General features: G+C 37.2%; 1 protein-coding gene and 1 long non-coding RNA gene across 2 annotated transcripts; one reads left to right on the top strand and one right to left on the bottom strand.

Moving 5' to 3' along the window:
• The first annotated feature begins 8482 nt into the window (after nt 1-8482).
• LOC142102258 (uncharacterized) lies at nt 8483-15049 on the top strand. The gene is made up of 3 exons (XR_012679230.1): nt 8483-9548; nt 10517-10568; nt 11993-15049. It is a non-coding gene; the product is annotated as an uncharacterized LOC142102258 (long non-coding RNA).
• A 26-nt stretch (nt 15050-15075) lies between these two features.
• Nucleotides 15076-25877, bottom strand: LOC142102257 (cytochrome P450 2C11-like). The gene is made up of 7 exons (XM_075186996.1): nt 25723-25877; nt 24342-24491; nt 18618-18778; nt 18326-18502; nt 17855-17996; nt 16933-17120; nt 15076-15242 (listed from the first exon to the last, which is right to left on the bottom strand). Exons 1-7 carry the CDS (start codon nt 25850-25852, stop codon nt 15090-15092), a joined length of 1101 nt encoding a protein of 366 aa, XP_075043097.1. The 5' UTR covers nt 25853-25877; the 3' UTR covers nt 15076-15089.
• Between the last annotated feature and the right edge of the window lie 968 nt (nt 25878-26845).

Here is a 26845-nt window from a genome sequence, read left to right on the forward strand (position 1 = left end):
GGACTTGGAATTTCACTGCACTTCTCATCTGGGGATCACCACAAGAAGAATGGCCAGAGAGAGCAAGCCAATCAATCCTTTTAACAGTTCCTGCAGTGCTTTATTTATGATGCACAGGATGACTGGTCTCAATTGTTTGCATGGGTAGCGTTCTCAATGAACAACCTGGTGCAGGACTCAACGGGGATATCTCCCTTGTAAGTCAACCACAGGTTCCATCCTGTAGTCATCTCGGCTTCACATGCCACATGCATCTGGAGTCTGCTTCTAAAAGGCATTATGAGGATTCAGATCACTAACTCCGGATGAAAGCTGTCATAAAGCAATTCACAATCGAAGCTTCAAACACCTTCTCTCCATTCCTGTAATCTTTACTCTGCTAAAACCAGAAACCTAGCTCGTCTCCTCACATGGACTATTGCACAGCTTTTTCTACTGCAATCAGCCCTTCTGTGAAAAGGTCAGGTCAATGAGAACAATTTATCTCACCTGTTTGTAGCCTTCATAAAGTTTCTCAGTTCTACCAAGCCCTTTGCAGGAGCGAAGTTTGTTTTGGATTTCTCTGCTTGTTTTTTTAAGAAGACCTGTTTTCTTTGACTGTACATTATGATTCTGCCTTCTCCAATCTTTTGAAACTCTGCTTCTTTCCCCAATATTCTGCCTTCCCCAATTCCTTGACTTTAGCTTCATCCATCACTAACGCAACAGATGATGAAGACCCTTGTCTTATAGATTGGGCACTCAGTTTGGCTGTTGGTGGGACAGTTCCTCAGGGGGAGTGCACTGCTTCACCGGACTATATTTATGGACTGGTGGTTCACAACAACGAATCCTTCTGTCCAGGCTGATTCCAGATGGGTTGTCTGACTCGCTGGGGATCTTCCAATACCCACATCTGCCAACCAATGCCTAGAAAGATAATACAATCTCCTTACTTAATCTGTCCCTATCCTAACTGCCACAACACTCTCTAAAATGGCTTGTGCACAGACCCTGACAACTATCATATGTGCACAACTCGCTAATAAGAGATACACTGACCAGCAGTTAGGAGACAATAACAACAGAACAGATTTCATCAGCTACGTACATTACACAATCACAATACAGAGTGCAGATAACAGACAATACAGTGTAATCCAACACCAAACAATGCCCCTACTGGTGCTCGACTGGGGTAACCTACCTAGGAACTTCTGGGGTGTGGGATACAGACCAGGGGCCTGGTAAGCTGGGGCTGGCAGAGGTCTAGTGGCCTGGGGCTGGCTTGGGCGTAGTGGCATGAGGCTGGATGAGTCCTGCGGAGATCTAGTGACTGGGGCTGGCTGGAGCTTAATGGCCTGGAGCTGGCTGGAGCCTATACGCCTGGGGCTGGCTGGAGCCGAGTGGCCTGGTGATGGCTGAGGCATAGTGGCCTGGTTATAGCTGAGGCCTAATGGCCTGGGGCTGGCTGGGGCCTAGTTGCATGAGGCTGGCTGGGGTCTCGTGAATTGCAGCCTAATGACCTATGTGCCATAGCAGACTAAGCCTGATGGCTAGGAGGCTAGGGAAATTGGGGCCTGGGAACTTATTAAGCCTTTGAGATTGTGGCCTAAGATAGGGCCTGGGGGATGATTATGTTTGGAGCATTGCTGACCTGGAATTGGCACATACAGAAGGCTGGGGCACACAAACCAATGTGGTCAGGACCTATCACCACTGATCCTGGATCTCACATACAAATCATCTGTAGCTCCTTTTCCTTCTTCTAGTTTGATGAGGCGATCTACTAGTTGAGCTATGTCACTCTGAATGATAGCCCCTTTCCTATGATTTCTTTGACATTTTGTTTTGTCAGGAGAGTTTTCATGTATAAGAGAATCTCCCTCATCTCATTTCTGACAGTAGAGGACAAATGAGATTCTCTAACATCCGCCTGAGATGGTCTCTCAGGGAATGCTGAGTGTGGTGGGGAGCTCTGTGAGTTGGTGTTAGACTTTGCCTTGGTGTTCATGATTTCTAAGAAAATGCCTTTCTGGATGGAGTGAATCATACCTTGAATTCAAGGAAATTTATGAGTTTTGGGGCAACCCCTCCAGATGTGCTGAAAGGAGTGTTGTATGCTAATTGTGTGCATATAATCAGAAAATTTAATCAGAGCATGCCCAGAATCAGACCATATGCAGCTAAATGAAGGAAAGTTTAATTCATCTTTATACGCAAAGGACACTTGCTACAGCTTATGATTTCTGGGAGCAATGGGAGAGGAAGAGGTGTTCGCCTGTAGTCACTGTACAGTAAGGGCATGCCAAACTCGAGCGCACACAGACACATCCAATTCAAGCTTCTGGGCATCTCAAAGGTATTTGTTTTTCTGCCATATATCTTGCTCCACCTACAGGGCTAGTCTAAGTCCTGACTACTAGTGATGACATTTGCATATGAATGCTATAAAATGTGTTTGCAATCAGAAGCAACTATAATAATGTATTTTATGTTCAGTAGACAGTCGAAACATCTTAATAAATTTAAGAAATAAACACCTTTTTTTAAAAAACTGTTTTATCTTCAATGCCTATATTATTAACAGGTGACATTAATTGAGTAGTTTTTTTTCTCTGTGTGTTCCACATCTAAATTTCACATAGATAATGGACGTTTTCTTGTGTAGTAGAGCTGAGCAGACCTACAAATAAATTCATCGGTGCACATATCTTCAGGTCAGCTCCTTGTTGAATTCGGATATGCGTATATCTGAATTCCGTGTGTTTTAAAACAAATGCACGCTGAGTTCAATATGTGTGCTTTGATGAATCAGTCTTTGCAGCATCTGTCCAAGTTTGTGACATACATGTTATTTAATTGTCTTAGAACAAGATACCAACAATATAAAAGTTTTTACAGTGTTTTCATTAATCTTTACAGAAATTTTAATGGTACTTATAAATTGATTGATCAATTTCCATTTTGTGTACCACTGTTTGTGTGGCATGCATGACTTGCGAGTCCTTCTAGTGCCATTTTGGATATTTTGGGGAGTACCACCTAATAAGTAAGCTCTCAATATAAACACATGACCCAATATATTGAAAATATACAACTTAATATAGGGACTCTCAGAGTTTAGAGTTAAGACTTCCAAATAGTAGAAGTGTTCTAAATTTACAGGTAACTAATCATTTATTTGCAAATGTGTGATTTTACTAGTTGACAATGGTGTGTTGGGGGATTTTTGTAGTTGGCTGATGACATTCTAAGCTTGCCAATACTGACTAACCAGTTCTTTCAGCCTGCTCAATACAATCTGATATTTGGGGCAAAATGCTTTATTTTGTTGATACAATTTGGCTGAAAATTACCAATCTGGCTGACAGGATTGGGGTAAATGTGTCTTTAGCTTTAATCAGTCATGCTGTATAGGACCAAAGGTATAGGATGAGTGGTAATAATGGTCTAAAATATGTTTTAGAATTTGACGGCTTTGCTTGTTTTTTCTCTTTTCTCCAGGAAAGTGTATCTGCCTTGGAAAGGGTCTGGCTCATGTGGAAATGATCTTCATCCTTAGCCATTCTTCTGCAGAATTGTTATACAATTTTCTCTACAGATCTCAAGGACTTGAGATCTCACCACAAATGATTGAGTTCTCTGGCCTTACGAGATCAGTTTCAACCCACATTGAAATCATACTTGAAGGGCTATATAAAGAAATTAATATCAACCTTCCTATATAAACTAGTAATAATTGATAGGGTTACACGGATGACTACATCAGTATTTTCAACCAATGAGATGGTGCGTGACCAACATGTGGAGCTGTCACTAAATTACAATTTCACATTAATAATTATCGTTTTCATTTGTGTAGTCACATTTTGAACAACTCCTATCTAATTTTTCAATTTTTAAAATAAAAATAGATAGAGATAGAGAATGCATTATTCTAGAACCTATACAAACCCAAAAAGCCATTATTCTAGAACCTATAAAAACCCACTATCCAAAATATTATACAAACCTATACAAATATATACTACTCACTTATTCACTCACTTCCTTCTCCACCCACAAACATTCCACAATTCAAAACCACTATAATACTATTAGTTTCCAACGTGACACAGAGGTTTGCTTAAAGTGTGTCTTCCTTGCATAATAGTTAAGAACTGTTAAGAACTGATGATTATGGAAAGTCCCTAATTTTCAGTAATGTGTTTTCGACTGATCTCTCAAAATCAGGTCAATCTACATGTCACTTGTTCCCTGTCTCCCACCCAGATTTCCGCCCAGAGTAACTCTTAACTACAACGCTCTCATTGTCAATGCTTGGGTCAGCATAACTAAGGTTTACCTAGGCAAGGTCTAGATTACATCAATGAATTTGAACTTTAACTAACTTTACTTTTCACAGAAGGCAACATGTTGCTCACTGCTCAGATTAGGGACATATTCACAAGATGTTGTGGTAGAAAGTAAACAAGAATTTATTAATAAACAAAGTAGAAATTAATTATGTGCAAAATGAGTAGAAAGCTCCACCTCCGCCCTATGCCCAATGCCCTAGCTGCCTTTATGCAAATTTGAGCCTGAAGAGAGTTGTACGTAAGCACTTGCACATTGCTGTATGATTCAATGGACCTGAGTCTTTAAGGAAAGGCAAAAAAAGAGTAAATGTTCTCAGAGAAAAATCATGTTACAATACAAGGGGTGAAAATTAGTTTATTATTTTGCACATAGGTTAAATACTGGCTGTTTTTTCATATAGAGCACAAATATTTGATAGCTTTATTTTTACACTGAAATTTAAAGCCGATCTAGGACATGCGCTACCCCAACTATAAATTTGTCCCCACATTATAAATTTACCCCGCCTCCAATGCCCAGGTGCAAAGTTACTCCTTTTTCATGATTTGCTCTCCTTAATGACTCAGGCCCAATGCTGCATTTGACACTGTTGACCACTCTCTCCTCATACAAACGCTACAATCCCTAGGTCTTGAAGACACTGTCCTATCCTGGTTCTCATCCTACCTATCTATCGCTCTTTCAGTGTTCATTTCTCTGGATCCACCTCTGCTCCGCTTCCTTTATCAGTTGGAGTACCGCAAGGCTTAGTCCTAGGTCCTCTGCTTTTCTCTATCTACACCACTTCTCTTGGAAAACTAATAAGCTCCTTTGGATTTCAGTATTATCTCTATGTGGATGATACACAAATCTATCTATCCTCTCCTGATCTTTCACCATCTGTGCTGTCTCGCGTTACTGACTGTCTTTCTGCCATTTCATCTTGGATGTCTTCTCGCCAACTCAAACTCAATCTTTCAAAAACTAAATTAATAATATTCCCACCCAAAAACAGAAGCTTCCTGCCTGACATTTCTATTTCTGTTGATAACATGACCATAAATCCCACCCGGTAAGAGCGTTGCCTAGGTGTAATCCTTGATTCACAACTGTCGTTTATTCCCCACAACAACTCTATATCTAAATCATGTTACATACACCTAAAGAACATTTCCAGAATACGTACATATCTGACACAAGACACCGCAAAAACATTAATTCATGCACTCATTATCTCCCGCATCGACTATTGCAATTCCCTCCTACTGGTCTTCCCAAAGTCAAACTTGAACCCCTACAATCTATTTTGCAAGCAGCGGCTAGATTGATTTTCCTTGCAAACCGTTATTCCTCTGCTGAGCCACTCTGTCAGTCTCTGCATTGGCTGCCTGTATTTCAACGAATCCAATATAAAAATCTTCTACTAACATATAAGGCCATCAACAAAATTTCACCGACATACATTTCCTCACTTGTCTCAAACTATCTCCCAACTCGACACCTCCGTTCTGCACAAGATCTACGTCTCTCTTCCACTCTCATCACATCCTCCCATTCTCATTTACAGGATTTTTTCCAGGCTGCACCCACTTAGTGGAATTCCCTCCCACGCACAGTAAAACTTTCCTCTAGTCTTCAAACCTTCAAGCGTTCACTGAAAACCCACCTCTTCAGACTAGGTTATGATATTCCTCAACCACCATCTTAATTTCCCTAGATTACCCTATTACCATCCTCTACACTGCTAACGCAAGACAACAACCTTCTGACCAACATTGCAACACCCGCAGCCCACTCAATACTTTTACCTTTTCATTCTAGCTGGTCCACTGTGCAATATGATGTAGCACATGTCCTTGTGTTTCTAACTCCCATTGTCCTATTTGTATGTAGATTGTAAGCTTGCGAGCAGGGTTCTCTTACCTCTCTGTCTGTATGTATTACCCAGTATTGTCTTATTAATGTTTGTTCCCAATTGTAAAGCGCTACGGAATTTGCTGGCGCTATATAAATAAATGTTGATGATGATGATGAATGAATGCTTGCTACATCTAAAGAGTATCAAAAGTGAAGTTGAATGCAGTCCTGAAAAGTGCCTGAAAACACATTAAAAGGGCATAAAAATACAAAATTTTCAAGCAAAAAGAAGCAGACTGCAATACAGGGAAACTATTTTATAAAAATATATTTATTATCTGTATACCTAGGATTGGACAAAAATTAGAGCAATGTATATGAAAAGAACATACTAAGGGAGCCTCAATGGGCAAAATAATATATATCCTATGGATTAGAGCCCTATAGATATAATACAATATATCCCAATAAACAAATATTGGCCTGATTCATTAAGGAAAGTAAAGCAAAAAAAAATAGTATCTTTGCCCCTTGGCAAAACCATGTTGCATTGGAGGGGGATGTAAATTTAAAATGTTGACGGCAGATTTATAGTTGGGGTAGGGCATGTCGTAGATAAATTTTAAATTTCAGTGTACAAATGAGCTATTCATGTATTTATGTGCTACATGAAAAACAGCCAGTATTTAACTTGTGTGAATTAATACACTAATTTGCACCCCTTGCACTGTAACATGGTTTTGTCCAGGAGAAAACTTACTCATATGTTTTCCTTACTTTCCTTAATGAATCAGACCCAATATATTAAACAGGATACACAGATGGAGCAATTGCAGAAAATTCACAAAGATGATTAAAAGAAGGATATACAAAAAGGGGCTTATTGTCTAAATAAAGGAAAGAAGGACAGGCATATGTACAGAAATTATTTAATATAGGCAACAAGTTATTACATTGCATCAAAGAGTAAATAAAAATTCACTCACATGTTTTTTTAACATTATAATATTTGTATCTAAATTAAACTTATTACTTCAACTTAAATTAAACGTATTACTTAAATTTAAATTACAATTATTTGTGCCTAAATTAAATTAGCAGCGTTAAATGACGTATCATCAATTTAATACATTATAATTGTTAATATTTAATCAATAATAATCAATGAATATATATTTAACTAGCAAAATAAACTATGAAATAAAAGTGTTTAAGTAAAAATGTATTAATTTATTAAATTATGTATGTTACAATATATATTAAAATATATCTAAAATACCAAACTCAATGGATAGTGTTTTATACAGTATTCCCTTTATTCATGTGTATACAGAGGTCAATATTAAAATAATGTTCCTATAATGTTAATGTGAGTTTAAATTATAAAATATTAGTCAACCAATTAAAAAGTAAATGATATATGCACACACAGAGTTTGAATAAGGACAATTGGGACTTCTGAGATTGTGCTGAGACAGCGACTGTGAGATTTGAATAATTTCATGCATATCTTATTAAAGAGCTATACAGGCAATTAATATAATAGTACTGTCAGTATTGACCTTTATAAACCATATTGTACATATTTGTGTAGGAATATGTAAAGTATGTCACTCCCTTAGATGGGTTTCATTCACTATGTTTCTATATTGTGTAACACAATCCTTTAATGCTCTTTCTAGAGAGAGCACATCTACTCTGAATAAGAGAAGTCGAGACTTCAAACCAGGACATGGGCCCAAGAAATAGAACATGGCCTTAGAAGTGATTTATTTTAAGTGGAGCTAGGGAAAGTTGTAGGGAAAGGTAAATGTCGGGGCATTTTCAGGAAGTCCATTAAAGTTCAAACCAAATAATTTGCTTGATAACATTCAATTCTCAATTTTTCTCAGTGCAGTATGCAGACACTATTCTCTATTCCTATACATATTACACCACAAACAGCTATATAATTTACATTATAAATACCAATAAATAATCTAGTGTATTATTATAAATACTATATTAAATTATCTGTTAATCGATCTAAACATAATTATAGCTCAATCTTACAGAAGTGTGCAGTATTCAATCACATGTAACAGGTGACTCAGAGTCTACAAATTATCTGCAAATATTAGTTTTAATTTGTATATGTGTGTCCGTAGCCCTAGTTAAAAGATAATTTCAGTTTCTCTGTAGCTCCAAAAGGATGTAATGGCACCCCACATCAGGTTTCAACTTTTGTTACAACTGTTGCCCCTTAGTATTTTTTCTGTCTATGGTTAACTGAGTGTTAGTAGATTAGATGGGTTTAGTAGAATTCATTGTGGTGAGAGCAGAGCTGAGTGTTGGGCACATTGAAAAATAATGGTTAAGCCCACTTGGCATCCCCTCTCACCAGCATGTGCAGTATTGATATGTATTAGCTGATTGTTTCATATGTGTTTCAAATGTTGTGATATAACATTCTTGTATGTCACCAGGTGGGTTATTTAGGTGATGGTAGATTTCCTAGCAATTCCTCTAATTAAGCTACCATACCTGGAGGTCATAGAAGCACTCAGTCAATTGGTGACATCCCGAGTATTTGCACTGACCACTGGCAGAGACTTTGCCGGACTGTCTTCAGTAATGGACGGCCATGTTGTGCAGGAAGTGTCAGTCGGTCAACAGCACAAAATCACCTTAAAAGACTACATAGTATTTAACTGTGGCTTGGATGGAGAAATTCAGGTACTAATGGGATTATGCTTCATCAGGTTTCATAGGTGCTCATTGTTCAACTTCATGTCCTGCTAGACTGCCAGGATCTGTTCACTGCAGGGTGTCTCCTGTTACCTGTGGATTTGGGGGAGCTAAGTGAAAGCCCCTCTGATAAGCAGGCACAAATACAGAGCAGGTGTGTTATCTAAAGACAGGCCAGCTCAAACCTCAGACTTCCAGAATAAAAGGAAGCCTTCTCCAAAACAGAACTCTCCTTTGTGTGACAGTACTCACTATGGGTTATGATTCCCATTGAGCTGCTCTGGGATCATGCTGGTTCATGGGATTTTCTAAGTCTCTGTGGACCTTGTCACTTTGTGTACCTACCAAAGCAGAGAGATATCAGACTTGGTCCTTACCCTTCTGACAAAATAATGAATGTATTGCTCATCAGCGGATCATCGGTCCAAGAGGTACAGTGAATATAGTCCCTGTAGGATAGGGTTTTTTGGTAGTCTTATTATCGAGTATTTGTTCATTGAAGATTATAGCCCTAAGTGTATATTTTGTTATAGTAAAGCCTGTTTGTGTTTTTATCCAGCTGTTTTTGCCTAAGCGATTCTGAACCTCCTAGTGCAAGTACAAGGTGTGCCAGGTTGACGCATAATACTGCCTCAGCTGGAAAAGTAATATAGCTCAAATTTTACCAGTATCTAAACATTTACCTGGTCGGAACTTTCGGTTCTTGATTCATCTGCTCGTGTCTCCCCTCTCATCTGCACTTAACTTTATATTACTGGTTTTCTATTCAGTAATCACTAAGCATTTCCATGTGTTTCCCTCACTATGCTACTCTACTTGTCACTTGCTCTAAATAAACTTCATCTCTGACTAAAATCCGATATTAAGATACTTTAATTACTTTCACTCTCCCCCCTGTGTAAATTTTCTTTGTGTTAATAATTTTTTACCCCTCACTCAGACTAAGACTGTTTATCTTATTCTAACCACTGTCCTATAGTTCCTCACTATTTTAAATTTATTCTTTAAGTTCCTTACTTCATAAATGTATTTATTATTTTCCTGACTTTTTTATGTACAGCTGTTACTCCTGTATCTTTAAATTTCTCTTTCAAAATATTTATTTCTCACTGTTTCATCTCTATTACTCTCCTTCACTGTTTGCGGTCTCTGTTATCTCCTCGCTCTCACAATAATTTTGATTATACATATTCTGACCCCATGAGCTAGATTTACTAAGCTGCGGGTTTGAAAAAGTGGGGATGTTGCCTATAGCAACCAATCAGATTCTAGCGATCATTTATTTAGTACCTTCTACAAAATGATAGCTAGAATCTGATTGGTTGCTATAGGCAACATCCCCACTTTTTCAAACCCGCAGCTTAGTAAATCTAGCCCTATATGTTTTATGTAAATACTACTCCCATATCATGTAATTTAACAGCTTTCTTGAAGATCATTGTTGAAAATAAATGTGTATATTCTATGGCATGACAATACATATGTTACTTTCTGTAACCCCTCAGGGTTTGTGCTGTTTGCTCTGCCTTTATACCCCATTGTCCTACTTTATGAAAGGTTCATCTGTCATTTTATGTCCTGTTTACTGACTTGTACCCTATTCTCCCTGTAGAAGGAATATCGTCTCTTCTGTCCCATGAACTCTGCAGACTTTTACCTTTATGGTATGTACATCTCTAGTTAAGCAAAGTTAAGATACTACTTTTAGTTCTTTGCACCTCCCAACTGGGAAATATATAGTTGATGCAAGCCATAATTATAAAATAAGCAAATTCTGTATATGTTAAGAAGTTCAGGAAGAGAGTTTTGCTTCAATAATGATCAATATTTTTAATGACTCTCCTTCAGTTATATATATCACTGTACAATGATTTGCTTTCTGAAAAGTCTCATTACCCAAAAGGGCATATAATGTTGATCACATTAAACAGACATTAGAATTCAAATGAATTCTAATTCTAAATTCCAATGCTGAATTTGGATTCTCTTAACTCTTACAATAATTTGAGGATCTCAAACAATTCTTTTTTTACCTACAAGAAATGTATTGCATGTACTTTATTGGTGGGAAAAAATACCAAAATATTTGCGAATTAAACTTGGGATGCAGAATTTTCTCTGTGATGTAATTAATTTGTGTGAGACTCTTGCTGTGTCTTCTAATGAGTTTGTGGTGAGGTCTTGTTATGTTTAGTGATTGTTTGATATAGAGCATATTATAGAGCATATTAAAAATAGTGATTTCTGCGCATGGCAGTGAATGATCAGAAGTGGAACATGGTTTCCATTACAGCACAAGATAAACGACTGGCTTGAGATTAGCCCAAGACCTACATTTTCACTACAAATAATGTATGAAATAGTATGGATCTGCCCTGCACCCTGATTAACTGCACTTTAGAGTTTTCAGCAAATGGGCATCCATGACTATAGCTAGCCACCCACCACTGTGACTGTCATGTCAACTGCATACTAGTATGGTGTTCCTAGTGGTAGAAGGATAATGACTGCCTCCACCATGCTCCTTAACTAGCATCTGGAACTGTCCATGCTTCTTGAGCAATGTATATCTGCTGCAGCTTTGCTCATTGCTCAGGCTGAATCCACGCTTACATTTTACTGTGGATCGGGATTGCTTGATAACTGGAGTGTTGGGATCAATTGGGTTAGTAGTTGGGGCAGATTAAAGTGTGAGTTTAATCTGTTTGTCGCAGGAAAAAAATAGTGTAGTTATGGGAATCATTATAGCAACAATCTGGATCTAATACTAATTGCATTTATTGGCTTAATTAGCTGATATAAAAGTACATACAAGTATACCACCAAATATCACTGTGGATCAGGATTGTTGGATAGTTGTCAGAGCACTGACTCAGGAATTCTGGGCTTAATGAAGGACTGATGGGGGGGTGGATTAAAGTTAGAACTTTAATTTGTTGGTAACATGAATACAGCAGTGCAGGGATAGGCATTATTGCTGGAACAATCAAGATCTAATAGTAATTGCATTTATTGGTTCAATTAGCTGATATAAGAGTGTATGTACAGTTTACATTGATTTCTAACCCTCATATTTATTTTTACACAGATCTGGGATCAGACTTCAACCAACTTAGAAAATCTATACTGATCTCCTGATCTGGCCACATTGAATATATTGGCATTTGGCCTCTTGAATATTCCAGGAGGCAATGCTTCTTCTGGGTTTATGCTGCTGTCCTGTTCCTGGACTTAGACCCAGAGGTGTAGCAGCCTATAACCACCTGGTTCCCCTTAATTGCTGCAGTAGTCCCTCAATAGACAACCAGGTAAGTGTATATCATGGGAAACTATTTTATTATGTATTCAAAGCCCCATATTGCACCAGATAGATAATTTACTAGTTCTCCACGTTGTGTGGGTCAAGGGAAGGAGAGACCCAGTCACAATGCCTATTTAGTAAACAATATAATTTATTTTAAAAATGTGTTATATATTTTTACTTTTACAGTATCTCTATAAAATTGCATGGCCAGCTGTTGGTAAATGATGCAGTTTATTGTCTACTATTATCCAAATATGCAATTTTTTAATGTAATAATTAGCAGTTTGATGCTTGTACTTAATTTTCAAACACCTAAAATAGTTTTAATTATAAAAAAGTTAAAATATCAGTGATTAGCGTGGAATGAAGCAAAGATTGTAGTAACGGGGAAAATTCCCAAACCCACTCATTAGTGGCGTTAAGTCTATTTCTTCTGTGTCCACTGGGGACCGTAGACTGAAGTTCTGTAAAATGGTGGTGAAAAATAGGAAGAGCTCCATCCTCGCCAGACCTTCCCCAAGACAGATCCGCTTTCCTGTAGGATAAAAGTGTTGGCTGCTTAGCTAGTGTGTTTAGTTCAAAGTGTGTTAGTTACAAGTGTATTAAGACTGATATAGCATAATTTAGAGTTACATCAGAGTTCTTATTAGTTATCTCTACATCAGGCTATGAGAGATGAATAATCTCTTCATACTTTCTTTCATCAACAGTTAATTATCCATACCTTAACTGCACCACTATCACAACTGAATTAAGGAAGTGCAATTTTATTTCTTTACATGTTAGTTATTTACACCTTACCTGCACCAGTATCTGAACTGAATTTAGAAAGTGCAATTTTATTTCTTAATATATGGTATCTTGTCCTTTCACAGTTTGTTTGTTTAACTATATGTTATTGGAGGTTGATTGAAGTCACTGATCACAGTAAAAAAAATATACATTCAGGGTGTAGTGGCTGCAAGCAAGTGTTGGCTGCTTAGCTTTTATGTTTAGTTCAAATTCTGTTAGCTACAAGTGTTTTAAGAATGATATAGCATAATTAAGATTTATACTGGAGTTAAACAGGAGTTAAAAAGGAGGAGAACACTCTACCTGATATAACTGCTACAGGAGGACAAAATCCAACACTCCAGTGAGTCCTGTTACCTTCCACCTCAAGTACCTGCTTTGCACACCCATTCTTGATCTGCTAGCATTGGTGATAAGATCACTTCTGATTTAATAAACCACTTGCAAGCTTTGTCTCTCATTTAAATTCTCAGTATGTCCAATCTGTTCATCTATATTACCATGTTCTAACCACACTATGATAACTGCTTCCATGTCTATCCACACAGCAACATTGTCCTCTCCGCACTACCCACCTACCTCTCCACCCTTGTTCCCCATCTTCCAAGCCAAATATCCTCACCTTCGTCAACCTACTCTATCGCCAATTCAACCCACCCTCCTGTCAGTTCAACTGTTTAGCCCCCACCTCCTCTGCTACCCACCTGGACTGTTAAACTTAATGTCCGTTTTTGTTCTTATTGTTTCTCGCTACCCCCTCCCTCTAGAATGTAAGCTCTCATGGACAGTGTCCTCTACCCAATGTCTCATGGCTGTCCAATCTGTGTTCCTTGTTTGTCCCTTTCATATCTGATGCTGAATTGTTTCTGTATATCATGCAAGTTGTTCTGTTAATTGCATCCATGCATTTATTATTCTGCTCTGTCCACATGTACTTGTTATGTGTACTGGTTTCATGTATGTAATATTTGTACTATTAAGTCAGGCGCTACAGAATCTGTGACAACATACAAATACACAATAATAATAAATAACAATAATTTGAAAAAATTCTGGTAAGGAGCATCAAATTGTCTACAGCCCTAGACATGAGCTGTTGCTACATAAACATAAATAAATTGCTGATGAAATGAAACAGGGCAGAGAAGAGGTGTAAGTAAGAGAAGACAGGATCATGCCATAGTAGGTGTCTTATGAAACAGCGATCGCTATTTAGATGATGGGACAAGAGCTTCATGGCATTCACACATTTTGGTTATTTTCTAATGTTGCAATTTGGAATATATTTACATGGGGTTTTCATTCCTGGATGTACTTGTCTAAAATAGGAATCATTGATTTGTGACTGAGTAGATTTATTGCTATTTTAAAAAAGACAACCTGTGAAACTGAAAAAGTTAAAGGTTATACTTTTTGTAGCAACATAAAAAGGGTATTTACGCACCAGAGGAATAGTCAAGGTCTCCTGCAAGTGTCATCGCGGCATCATGAAAGTCTATTTGTGTACTGTGCACTTATTTCTATGGAACACACCTACAGACCTCTTCAGGGATAAAGTCATTTTTGCCCAGAATGAAGTGCTGGGGGTTAAGTTATACCTCACTGCAATATTTTAATTTGTGAGACAAATTTTGAAAAGATGTGAGGGATGGACATTGTGCGTATATGAAAGTGTTATTTATTTTCGAGTGCAACAGGGCTTTTAGGCCACATAAAAAAACAGAAATTTAGACCACCTTAGAGTTGGTAGACAATATCAGTACGTAAATTTCAACCAACTTCTTTGTGCCACAAAGTAGGAAGTACACCACATAGGTATTTGCTACTTGTAGTGAAGACAATCCTATGATTGAGGATCAATCAAGCAAATTATTGCTCAGAAGGGCCGTAGCCATTTTGTTATTACATATGTCATTTTTGTGTGTTTGAAAGTTTTTATTACATTAGTCAAAGTGCACCTAGATATGATTATTCCCAGAAAAGTGTAACTGAGAGCTACCAAGTGAATCCCATAATAAAAAGGAATTTGATTTTGAGCCACTTTAGAGGTAGTTGTTTTTTTGTGAAATTTAATGTTAATTACTAATTACTAGTACCTACCTGAAGAGAAAGGCATGAATCCTTCATTCCGACAGAACTTCCCTTTATCATCTAAAAAATGTCCTGGATTGAACTGATTGGGGTGTTTAAATTGTTTGGGGTCACGTAGAACAGAACTCAGCATTGGATACACAGTGGTGTCCTGGGAAATAAGTCAATGAGATTTATATGTAACAAGGTCAATCATTTCCTCGCTAATTATCTGTTTTGTAAGCTGATGGTATATTTACATTTTTGGTTGTATGAGAATATACATTTGTTGCAGTCTATTATATTTTTTATTTATCTATTGTATTTATTAATCCAGAATTAAATATATATTTAAGTATTCATTTTTTATTCTTGTTCTTAGTAAAACTACTTCATTGTGTCATTCATTACAGTCTTTAGGTGAAGTCATAACCCTACATTACAGTTGATATGCATGGAAACTGTGCAAAAAAAATGGTGTTGACAATATCAATGAGACAAATTCTGTTATTTTTCTAATGTATTACATAGGGAGGTTGTTAATCTGAACTTCCTATGCTTTTGTGTGGTTTTTGCTGCCAATGAGGTGAAAGGGGGAGACGGGGATTCAAACACTCTAATAATCAAGCTATTAGAAATAATTTTTTCCAGGATGCAAGGTGCTATGAAATTTGGACCTCTAACGACTATTAATAATAATTATTGAGTGCAATTTCTTATGTTGATCTGTACAAGTTTATGTATTTGATTTTAATTTTATTTATATTTACAATTTTCCTACAAATACATTGGTACCAATAATATATGTTTCACTACAATTTATTAATTGTTTCTACAATGTTTATTGGAGAATTTATGTGGAACACGTTATTAGGAAAATAACATTTTTATTTCAAGCACACATTTCTTACCTAATTATGACAGGTTTCCCTATTCAAAATTATATACAGGGGAGTAGTTTAGTCTCCTCCACCTGTGACATTGTCAGATGAGCAAACTATTTACACATAATTCAATCATACCTTGCGCCCTGGGAAAATGTATTTCTAATATTTTTCTAATGTAGTATTAAACTATAAGCAAACATTTCATTAGTTGATATGGGCAATGGTATCCTTTTCCATTGCACCATTGTTCATAATATCTCTCCATTGTATATTGCTATACTGCTAATTTCTGATTAATCTTGTATAATTTGCAACAAACAACAGTTCACCAATATATAGCAAGTGACCAGTGTTTAAACTGTAAAGATGCTGAATACATACACATTTTGGCCACCTGGTAAAGCAACAATTTAATTTCTTTGGGCAGCACGGTGGCTAAGTGGTTAGCACTTCTGCCTTACAGCACTGGGGTCATGGGTTTAATTCCCGACCATGGCCTTCTCTATGAGGAGTTTGTATGTTTTCCCCGTGTTTGCCTGGGTTTCCTCCGGGTGGTCCGGTTTCCTCCCACACTCCAAAAACATACTGGCAGGTTAATAGGCTGCTAACAAATTGACCCTAGTCTGTGTGTCTGTCAGTCTCTGTTGGTCTCTGGCTGTCTGTGTGTGTGTGTCTTAGACTGTAAGCCCCAATGGGGCAGGGACTGATGTGAGTGAGTTCTCTGTACAGTGCTGCGGAATTTGTGGCGCTATATAAATAAATGGTAATAATAATAATTTGCCAAGACCAGGTAAAGTATGTCCATAAAATAGAGGATATTTTATTGTGCCTCAATATAAACATTAACTAACCACCAGAAGTTGCTAAATTGATTTCTATTTAGTGAATGGCATAATTCCAATTACAACTATCTTCAATAGTGTAAAACAGTTTCAAAATAGATAACATGACATAAATGGATAAATGGGGCCTTACCTTTGGTATGAGGAAATTTCTAAAGTGCAGATCCCGTGTGACCTTGTGAGGAATTCCCATTGGGATGAGGTCAATGAACCTTTGAATCTCATGAATAACAGCATCCATGTACGGCATACGAGAGCGATCTTCAATACATGGGGCTCGGTTTCTGCCGATGACATGGTCAATCTCTTTGTGGATGCTTTCTGCAAAAATGAAAATGAATGGAAGATGTTCTAAACAGTAACAGCTCTTGATATGTTAACTGTAATTTTCAGTTATCTGAGGGTATTTGCAAACTCAGAAAGACATTGCATATTTATACTGTAAACTAAGAGACAGAAGACCCACATACACAATTTTACCAAATGGCTCCATCAGGCATATTGTAGTGTATTAATATGTTTCATTAAAATATCTAAAGATAAATGGACTGAATTTTATGGTGAGTTGATGTATTACTGGACTGCAGTGATTATACACAGAGTTTTCTTTGGTTACTAACCCTTACTGCATCAAAGTTGTGTAAAAATATGTAATGCCCCTTTTTTTAAAACTAGCTTAAACATAGGTACAAACTGGTTTTGTTACAAGGGTTTTGGTATAAAGAGATCATGTATAGTGGAATAAATGTTTATCCCCCTCCATCGAGAGAGCGGTGTTATAGCAGAGAGCTGTAAAATAAAGAGTACTGTACTGGAAATGGTTAAGCCCTATTTAAGCATAGTGTTAAATGCATATAATAAGTAAATAAGAAGCTATTCAAATACTGACTAAAATATAAAAAAAAACATAAAATAAAAAAACATTAAACAATGTGCTGATTCTACAACTCTATTGCCCTAGACCTGGATCCATATGGCCTTTTCACAAATCCAAGACTGATGTCAATGTGCTTAATGTTGCCAATGTCATTAACTGCCTTTCCACCTGTACTAACCTTCAACATCTGGATGTTTGAGGAGAATCATCAGTCCATAGCGTAGTGTTGTGCTAACCGTTTCTGTACCAGCACCAAACAAATCAAACGTGGTATTGACAATCGCCTCCATGTGAAACTCACTCTGAGGTGTATCTTTTTCCTGCGTAATTGGGGCATAAGAATATACTTTTCAACATTTGTGGGAATGAGTGCATTATTGCTATTATTCACAGAAAAGAAGACACTAAAACAGACCATCCACATGGGTTGTAAAATCCCTGTCAATGTATTTCTAACTTACTTTACATACTTCTACATTCATTTTTTAAATGTTTAATGTGCCAATATTTATTTTTCTAAGGTGTCCGTTAGTAGGTTAATAAAAATCAAGAATAAAATTACTCACCAACATGATTGAAGCAAAAAAAGTTTGTTTTATAAAAATGTTAGCCCAAAATTGGTTTAAAGGTTGGTCGATTTGGAACTCACCTGTTCTATCTTAACGAGGAAGCAATCAATGAAGTCTCGAGGAGAACTGGGATCCAACGTCTCTTTGTGCATTTTCACCCTTTCTGTAATAAATTCCTGAATGCCATCAATGGCTTTGAATAATTTCTGGTGAGGTCCCGGCATCTTTCCAACAACTTTGGGAAAGACATTGTACATCTAAAGAGACATTTGTAAACAGAGTTCATGGCACGTGAGCAATGTGTACTCGACATATTTAAAAATATCATGGACTATCATGGACTTTTTGCTTGGGTCCTAATTCTTTCCTTACCTGTCCCCAAACAGAGCTAAAACATTTAAAGACTTCATTTAAGAGACCTAGAAGATGGAGGAAAGTCTTATCTTCATATTCAAACCGGTCTCCAAATACCACCGAGCAGATGACGTTTGAAACAGCTTTACCAAAATAGAATGTTGGATCCAGTGGCTGGCCTGCAATGTACATACAAATTGTACATTATAATGAAATAAGAATGCCAGGACAGCACACAGGGTCAATTAAATGGTTATTATGGAGGCAAGAGCTGTGCGGGCCGAGGGTGCCCAGTATCAATCAGTGAAGAACAGGAGAGCACTAACAGTTTTGAGAATGGAATAATTTATTGACATGCACATGGATAACTTGACCTTGTCTATATGCTCATAAAGAACTTTGTATTCTGGTAGAAGGAAGAGTGGAAAGGTATAATTAGATGGATAAATTATTTAAAGCAGATTTCGGAAAAATAGACAACAATTATCCCCTAAGGGATCCCCCCGGCGCTAATAGTCAATAAAGAGTGGATTCCAAAATGAAAAATGGAAATAAGTAGATGACCCTGCAGCTAGAACACGGTTCACCAAACCATTAAATCAAAAGAATGCACATTGTAAGTCAAGCGCTGGGGCACCCACAATACAGATATTGCTCAATTCCTATCATAGGATACAATTTTCGATGAAGCCAAATTAAAATATTAAATTTGAAATTTTATTCATACACCATCTAATATAACAAATATATGAAAAATCTGAAATATCCTCAATTTGGAATACAAAGCATCACATAAGTTGGTAAGTTCCACTCAATATATGAAACAGAATATATTCCTTATCTCATGAGATCGTTGCAGAGAGGAACAATTACCTACACCTTCTATATATTCATAACAGGTGAGGCCAATCTTTATATAGATGAAGATATTCTTGCATATGGATCCAATATGATACAGATACCCAAATAATAATTAGAAATTAAAAAGTATACATTTCCAATATCCAGAAACCGAATACATGCATGATTCAAAAATTAAGGGATTTCGGAAAAAGACTGAAATCAATTACACTAAATAATAAAAAATATGAACTACTAAAGGCCCTTTGCTACATATAGAGATATCTAAAATGAATAAGTTTCACATGTATCAAAAACAACCAGTAGAAGATCATAAGAAAAGCCTGATTATTAATATCAATTGAAACGGTATGGAAACCACATAATAATTATTGTCTATGTCAGTGACCACACTAAGAGAAATACAGATTTATCTGACATACTCTCAAGCCTTATTTAAAGTGCTGAGCTGCAACGAAAATAATGATGAACCCAGCATGTATTCCAAGTGCAGACATGAGGATGAATAAGTGGGCTCAGTGCTTAAAATCCAAATTATATTCAAGTATCAGTGCAAGAAGCAGATACCATTTCTGGAAACTCATATGGTTAATTCATTATTCAGCTTTGTATATATATTCTACACATATCTTCAGAAGTGACTGTCTAAATGGGCTTCCCCAAGACATTATGTATTCATATATATATATATATATGAATATGGTTTTGCTTAATTGGGCACCTTGAAATGTTGTGTTTCATTATACATTTCTAAAGTTGGCTGGCCTTAATCAGCTGAGCTTGAATAAAACTTGGACTTTTAGATGTGAACAATGATCCATTCTCTTGTAGACTCTCACTAACAGATCATCATAATATACCCTGGTATAGCAAGTAATTAAAATTTCAGGTACAGCCTTATAACTATAGTTCAATGATCAAATATTTAAGGTATGCAAGTACAAACATAATAATAAAAAATCAAGTGCCCAGTGCTAGAATTATTGAGTTAATGTTGACTGATATCCTTTAGGAATTATGTGCAGCATAAGACAATTAGAGGGGAGATCTAGCACACATTAAGGTGTACATCTACTCTACAGTCACAGGAAATGTCTCCACAAATTAAAAGTTTGCTTAGGTCACATAATTACAGTTATAGGCTAAATAAGAAAGAGACACAGTTCCAAAAGATTTTAAACTTTTATCAAATTATGTTGATCTTTAGGAGGACCAAACATAAAATGATGTTGATCTGGAGGAGGACATAACATTATTACACATGCTAATAACAGGGGTGAAAATCTTGACCCCAAAAAAATAAACATTCTGGATCTATCACCCTCACAATGTTCTCTATTAACTATAGATGCAAAGACCATGTATTGTAAGAAAGGCATCCAATCCATTTTTCAATTCCTAACCTCAAGTGGTTAGGAATTCCACAGCTTAGTCACCCTTACAGAAGAATCACTTCCTATGCTAATGGTGAAACAGTTTTTCTTGCATTAGAAATTGATGACCCCTTGTCTTCTATATGGTCCTTGATACAAACATTGACCTAGAATTTATAGTGTTTATGCATAATAATTAGTTCAACTCTAAAGGAATCCATTTTCTAACCTATTTTTATCATTTGACCTTATCATTTTCTTTATTATTGAGGATACCAGCCTCTGTACCCTCTTGAGGCCTTTTATGTCCTTCTTACATTGGGGTGCCCATAAATATATATCATGTATTTAAGAAGATGTGGTCTAACTAGTGACTTGTACATTGGTAGTAATATGTCTGCATCACCTGCATTGATCCATCTTTTTAAACATCCTAGGATTTTGTTTGCTATTACAGCCACTGCCTGGCACTGTGTGCTGCCACTCAGCTTTCTGTTAACTAGTATTCTTCAATTCTTTTCCATCTTAGTTCTTCCTGGCTGTATTCTATTTAAGATGTAAGTAGAGTCTTTATTATCATAGCCTAGGTCCAGTATCCTATAGTTATGTATGATAAATTTAATTTTCCATTTAACAGACCACTCTGCCATTTTGCTTAACATTTCTTTCAACTTATTTTCTAGGCTTCCTACAAAGTAATTAATAAACACATTGAAAATCACCAGGTCCTGGATATTGGTCCATGTGTTACACCACTGGTAGCTTTAGTCTTGTCAGAAAACTACATTTTGTCTTCTAACATTTACCAAGATCTCGACTCGTACACATACTGTGCACATATTTGCACTAAACCTACTACTCTCACATTATGTACAACTGTAAACATTATTTTATTGTAAATTATTTACTAAAATATATTTCAGAATCCCATCAAACAATTTATTCACAACTGAAGTCAGTATAGTTTCCTGGTTCTGATTTTGTTTCCTTTTTAAAGATTGGTTCAACACCTACCTTTCAACAAAGTTGTGGCACAGATTCAGATATGAAGCAGTCCAAAAATATAAGAAATAACTTTAGCACACTTAGGTGAAAACCATCTGGGTCAGGTGCCTGGGCTGTATTAATCTTGTCTAGGCATAACTACAACTCCTCCTGTGTTAGACATTATAATGGTGGACATGGCTATAAAACCTTTTTGCTTAGCAATGTGTTTCTCAGCTTTAATTATTGTTAACCTTATTTCCTTTTTTCATATTTTGCTACCTTAACTTTCTTTAAATAATTAATTCATTTTTTTTTAGTGTAAATAATTTAAATGATCTCATTTTTCTGTTTATCACCTCTTTTTCAGCTCGGTCCATTGCCTAGCAACGGGACACGACTTCTGAGTCTCAACAGACAGCACTGTAGGAAGCAGATTTAAAAAAAACTGTTGTTGGTCAGTGTCATGTCACTGATCGCAGTATATTCTTTAGCACAACTTATTTAAGGCAGACCCTGGCACTAATCCAGTGCCAGAGCATTGAATCACTCCCTACTCTAATTCTGTTTGCTTTCAGCATCTACACCTTTGATTCCCTCATTTTGGACTTCCTGTTGCCGACTTGTTTGCTGCTGACCACTCTTCAACTTTTCGATTCTGGTCCCATTTGGATTCCTGACTTGAACTCAGCAACCTTGACTATTCTTCTGCTTCACTTTTTGGCTTTACTTGGATTTCCTGGTACTGACCCGAATAGTCCACTACACTCAGTCTGTGACTGCAGCTACCTTGCCAGTGACTAGCTCTGAGGGCTGTGACTTGCAAATCACATGCAGCTAAGACCAAACCTCATTGCAGGAGTCCCTGGTGAACACCAGGGGCATGTTAGATGCTGTGCCTCTTTGTTCAGAAGCGTCAACTGCTAACAGCTGTAATGCTCTAACAATATTAGTGACGTTATCAGAAATCACATATCCTCAGGAGAGTCCAAGCAGGATAAGCCATGTTGCAATGACATCCCTAAGTTTTTCAAACAGATTGTCAGCGGTATTACCTCTGACCGGCGCCTTGTCTCGTCTCTGATAACCACCTCTCACTCCCGCCTTTAACACTTCTCCCATGCTGCTCCCCACTTATGGAATTCCCTACCACGCTCTATCAGACTTTCCCACAGCCTTCAAATCTTTAAATGCTCTTTGAAACCCCATCTCTTTTTTAGAGGTGACCTTATCAGCTATAACACAATTCACACTAATGCATCCTCACAACTATCCCAATCTCCACTCTGAGCCACAATCGCTCCTCTTGTTTCAGCTTTGCCCTCTTCCCTTTAGAATGTAAGCTCTCTAATGAGCAGAGTCCTCCATACCCTTTGTTTTCATGTCTCCATTCATTTTGTCTGCCTTGTCTGTTCTTATTTTACATATGTCTTGTTTTATGTATGTCCTTGTCTTCCCTACTGTACGGCGCTGTGGAGCACTGTGGTGCCTTACAAATCTATGATAATAATAATAACAGACAGAAGACCTCAAGTAACTGTTTAAAACCAGCTGCATTAATAATGACTATTAGACGCAGATCTAATGCTAGCATAGTCGCCATGGCGTCTGTGATCCGTTTGCCACTGGGTGACAGCTTTCATACTCGCTTCCTCTTGCAAAGGATTGTTCAACAGTCAATTGGTGTAAACAACTAGTAGTCTTCTTCTTGGTCTGCTTTTGGGATGAAGATTCACCCCCAACAGCAGCAGAAGCAGTGGGAATAACGCTCAAGAATTCTTCTGAGACATCCAGAATAGTGGAGTAGTCATCTACCCTTAGCAACTTGGATGCAGGACTAACTCCGATCGCTACTGAGGATGATGAGGACGGTGTTGTGGGTGTAGTTTGCAGGCATCAGGATCTAGCTGAGAGAGGGGATCTAGCTGATGATGGACTGCTTGTTATTATTTTTTTAGCATAAGTTTCTAATTTTCCCAACAACTTGCCATGAACTCACTTCAAATGGTGTGACATGGAGGTTCCAAGATGGTTAAGGTCCCTACCTCTACTGACTGTGCCTCTAAAAAAGTACCATCTTCACCATTTATATAATTTAATTAGCCATGCTCTACAAAAGTAAACCTCATTTCAGCACTTCTCTGCAAAACTAGGCCAACAATTCCCCTACTCTATACTTAGTTAGTTATACTCTCACTCTGCCAAACTCCTGTCCACTCTCCAAGCAAACTTCTGCTCCCCTACAAGCTTGGCACTCACAGCTTAGAAAGTTAGAAATCTAATGACACTTGTGCAAATCAAGGTGCAAGAGTGGTTCAAAACTGCTTTTGTACAAGGCAGTAAACATTTTGAACATCGTAAGTGACCTCCTATGCATGGAGTGTGTGCTGTGATTGAATGTAATGATGATAGATATAGGGTTATATCACAAACAGTGTATGTCAATAATCCTGTTATAATCAATAATATCCTGTTTGTGGACTGCAACTCTACCTTTGTAGCGTGATTTACACAAATGACTCACAATTGCTTTTCCTGAATTCTTCAGTAAGGAACTGTGCCTCTTCCTGGATTCTTTCTTCAATGCTTCTTTTACCCATCCCAAAATTTCTTAAGGTCATCAGAGAGAAACGACGCAGCTGTTTCCAGCGCTCACCATTACTGGCGACCACCCCTGAAAATAATGTAATAAAATGTAGAAAGTACCAAGTGATTGGTATCTGGGAATGAAAATGTTGCATTGCTTTAATGGAGGCTAGTGGAAGCATAGATGTGATCTCCCTTGCATGACTATTGTGGTGAGTGGGTGAGTGTAATAATAAACGTAGCTGTGGATCCAATACTAGTTTGTAAATATTAAAATATCTGAAAAATAAATTAATATGAATCTGTCAATTTGTGGTGGGAACAATGCGGAGATCTGCAGATAGACTGGAAAAGTAACAAACTGCAAATTATCAGTAGAGGGGTACTGTGAGACTCTGGCTGTACACATTTAGAAAGGTGAGGGTTAAAGAAATGGAAAGGAGCATAAAGAATTGACTTGATTGAGGATAGAGGTGTGAGATAGAAGAGAAAGTGCCAATAGATTTGGACAGGTTTATTGAGCTGTAAGTTATGCTATCATTGAAGTGGAGGGACTGGAAGAATTGAGAAGTTACAGGGTTAAGGGGACAGGTTCATGGAAAATAGAAAGAAATGTTTGAACAGAACTCATCCTCAGTAATGGGAGAAAAATATCTGAGGATTTGGGAATGGAGCATAAGGTGGTTTTGGGGTACTGGATCTTGCAATAGGAGATTTTTTAAAGGATGTGTAAAATTTTGCTTTGAATTACAGTATGTGGCAAAGTCATTAATAGAAAGCAAAGAAGGGGGATTGTGAGTGTGGGCAGAGCAACAAATTGAAGGTGGCAAAGAAGTGACAGGGTTTATCAACCGGGTAGATGATAAGGACCTAAAGTACATTTGGTTGGTGAAAGATTGGGCAGTATAGAAGACATGATATATTTGTAGTGGAGAAAATCGGTGTTGGAGTAAAATTTTCTCCTTTGGCGCTCACTGGTACAAAAGCACTTTTGCAGATGGCAAGTCTGATTTTCTATTGCCAGTGTTGTGGTTTGGATCAGTGGAGAAGATGCGTGGGGGCCTTGTCAAGGTCTCTGGTAAGTATAGAGTTGTATGAAGAGACTGGTTCATTAAGTAAGTATAGGGTAGTAGTAAGATAGAGGAGTGAGGCTAAGAATGTAGTTAGCATATCTTGTTTGGGTACAAGTTTCTATTAAGCAATACCCATGGTAAATCTATGACTTTGCAAAAAACATTGCGAGAATATAAATTTGTCAAGGCCAAAGTTTTGAGAATAGACCATCAGACGAACAGACCTTGTTGTAGTTGTTTCCTTACCGTGACCTCCAGAACTTATTCTGTCCAGCAGGGGCATATGCCCTCTGGCACCAAACTCTTCCCCACAGTCAATAAGAGCCTCCTTCACTGCATCACAGCTGCAGAGCACCACAATAGGCTCATTACCCATGTGGATGGTATATACTGGACCATATTTTTCACTGAGCTACATGGAAGACAATTAATACAGGTCACTGTCTTTGGGGCAATCTAATCATACATGAATCTTAACCTTTAACACAGATATGCTAAACACAGAAATTATGATGCAATAAATTATAGATTAGTGTTGGCATTCTGAACATTGATTGTGGTACCTTTGTTAGTTGCAGCTGCTCCGGACTAAATAAAACAGCATTCAAAAGTTATGGCATGCAACTGTAAATGAAATTTGAAGGAATAGGAATGAAATCCAGACATTTTTAAAGCAGAACAAACAATCAATTGACTTCATAAAAAAAACAAATTAACTGTAATGGAGTGGGAGTGGAAGATATTACAGGCTGTGGGAGTGGATACACTCAAGTGGTATTGCATGGAGTCTGATCACCTTTGACAGAGAGTCTAAATAAGGTTCTGAAGACCACAAGGGGAATTTACAAGGATGTATTGTGCTTTATGGTGGGGCTCCCACAGGTCACAGCCTACAAGTGTGTCCTTTTAGGCTGCAGCTGACAGGAAGACCAAAAATCCCACATAAACATGATCAGAGACAAGACTAAGATCAACACAGATCCTATATCAGGAAAAATGCTGAAGGTCAGGGTCACAAACAAATATGAGCAATTAAAAGACAAGCCAGGTCAGACAAGGGAGATCAAGGAATATAAAAAAAAAAGTGAGACCAATGCTGGGAGCAAATTAGTTTTCATGGAGTCCACCAAAAACAGCAACATATAAAGGTAAAAATATCTATTATACATGTTCATGAGACTTGACCCACCCCTCAATCCATTTTTATGGGACATTAAAGAGTTGAGAAAATAATGTATACTAAGGAGGAGATTATTCGTACTAAAACTGTTTTGTCATAAATAGATGTATATAACCCTATTCTTTTAAGGGAGAAAATAAAACATATAGGATGTGGGTAAATATATTGTGCTACTTCTGTTGCTAATGA

This window comes from Mixophyes fleayi, chromosome 9 (genome assembly GCF_038048845.1).
Source record: "Mixophyes fleayi isolate aMixFle1 chromosome 9, aMixFle1.hap1, whole genome shotgun sequence".
Lineage (NCBI taxonomy): Eukaryota > Metazoa > Chordata > Amphibia > Anura > Limnodynastidae > Mixophyes > Mixophyes fleayi.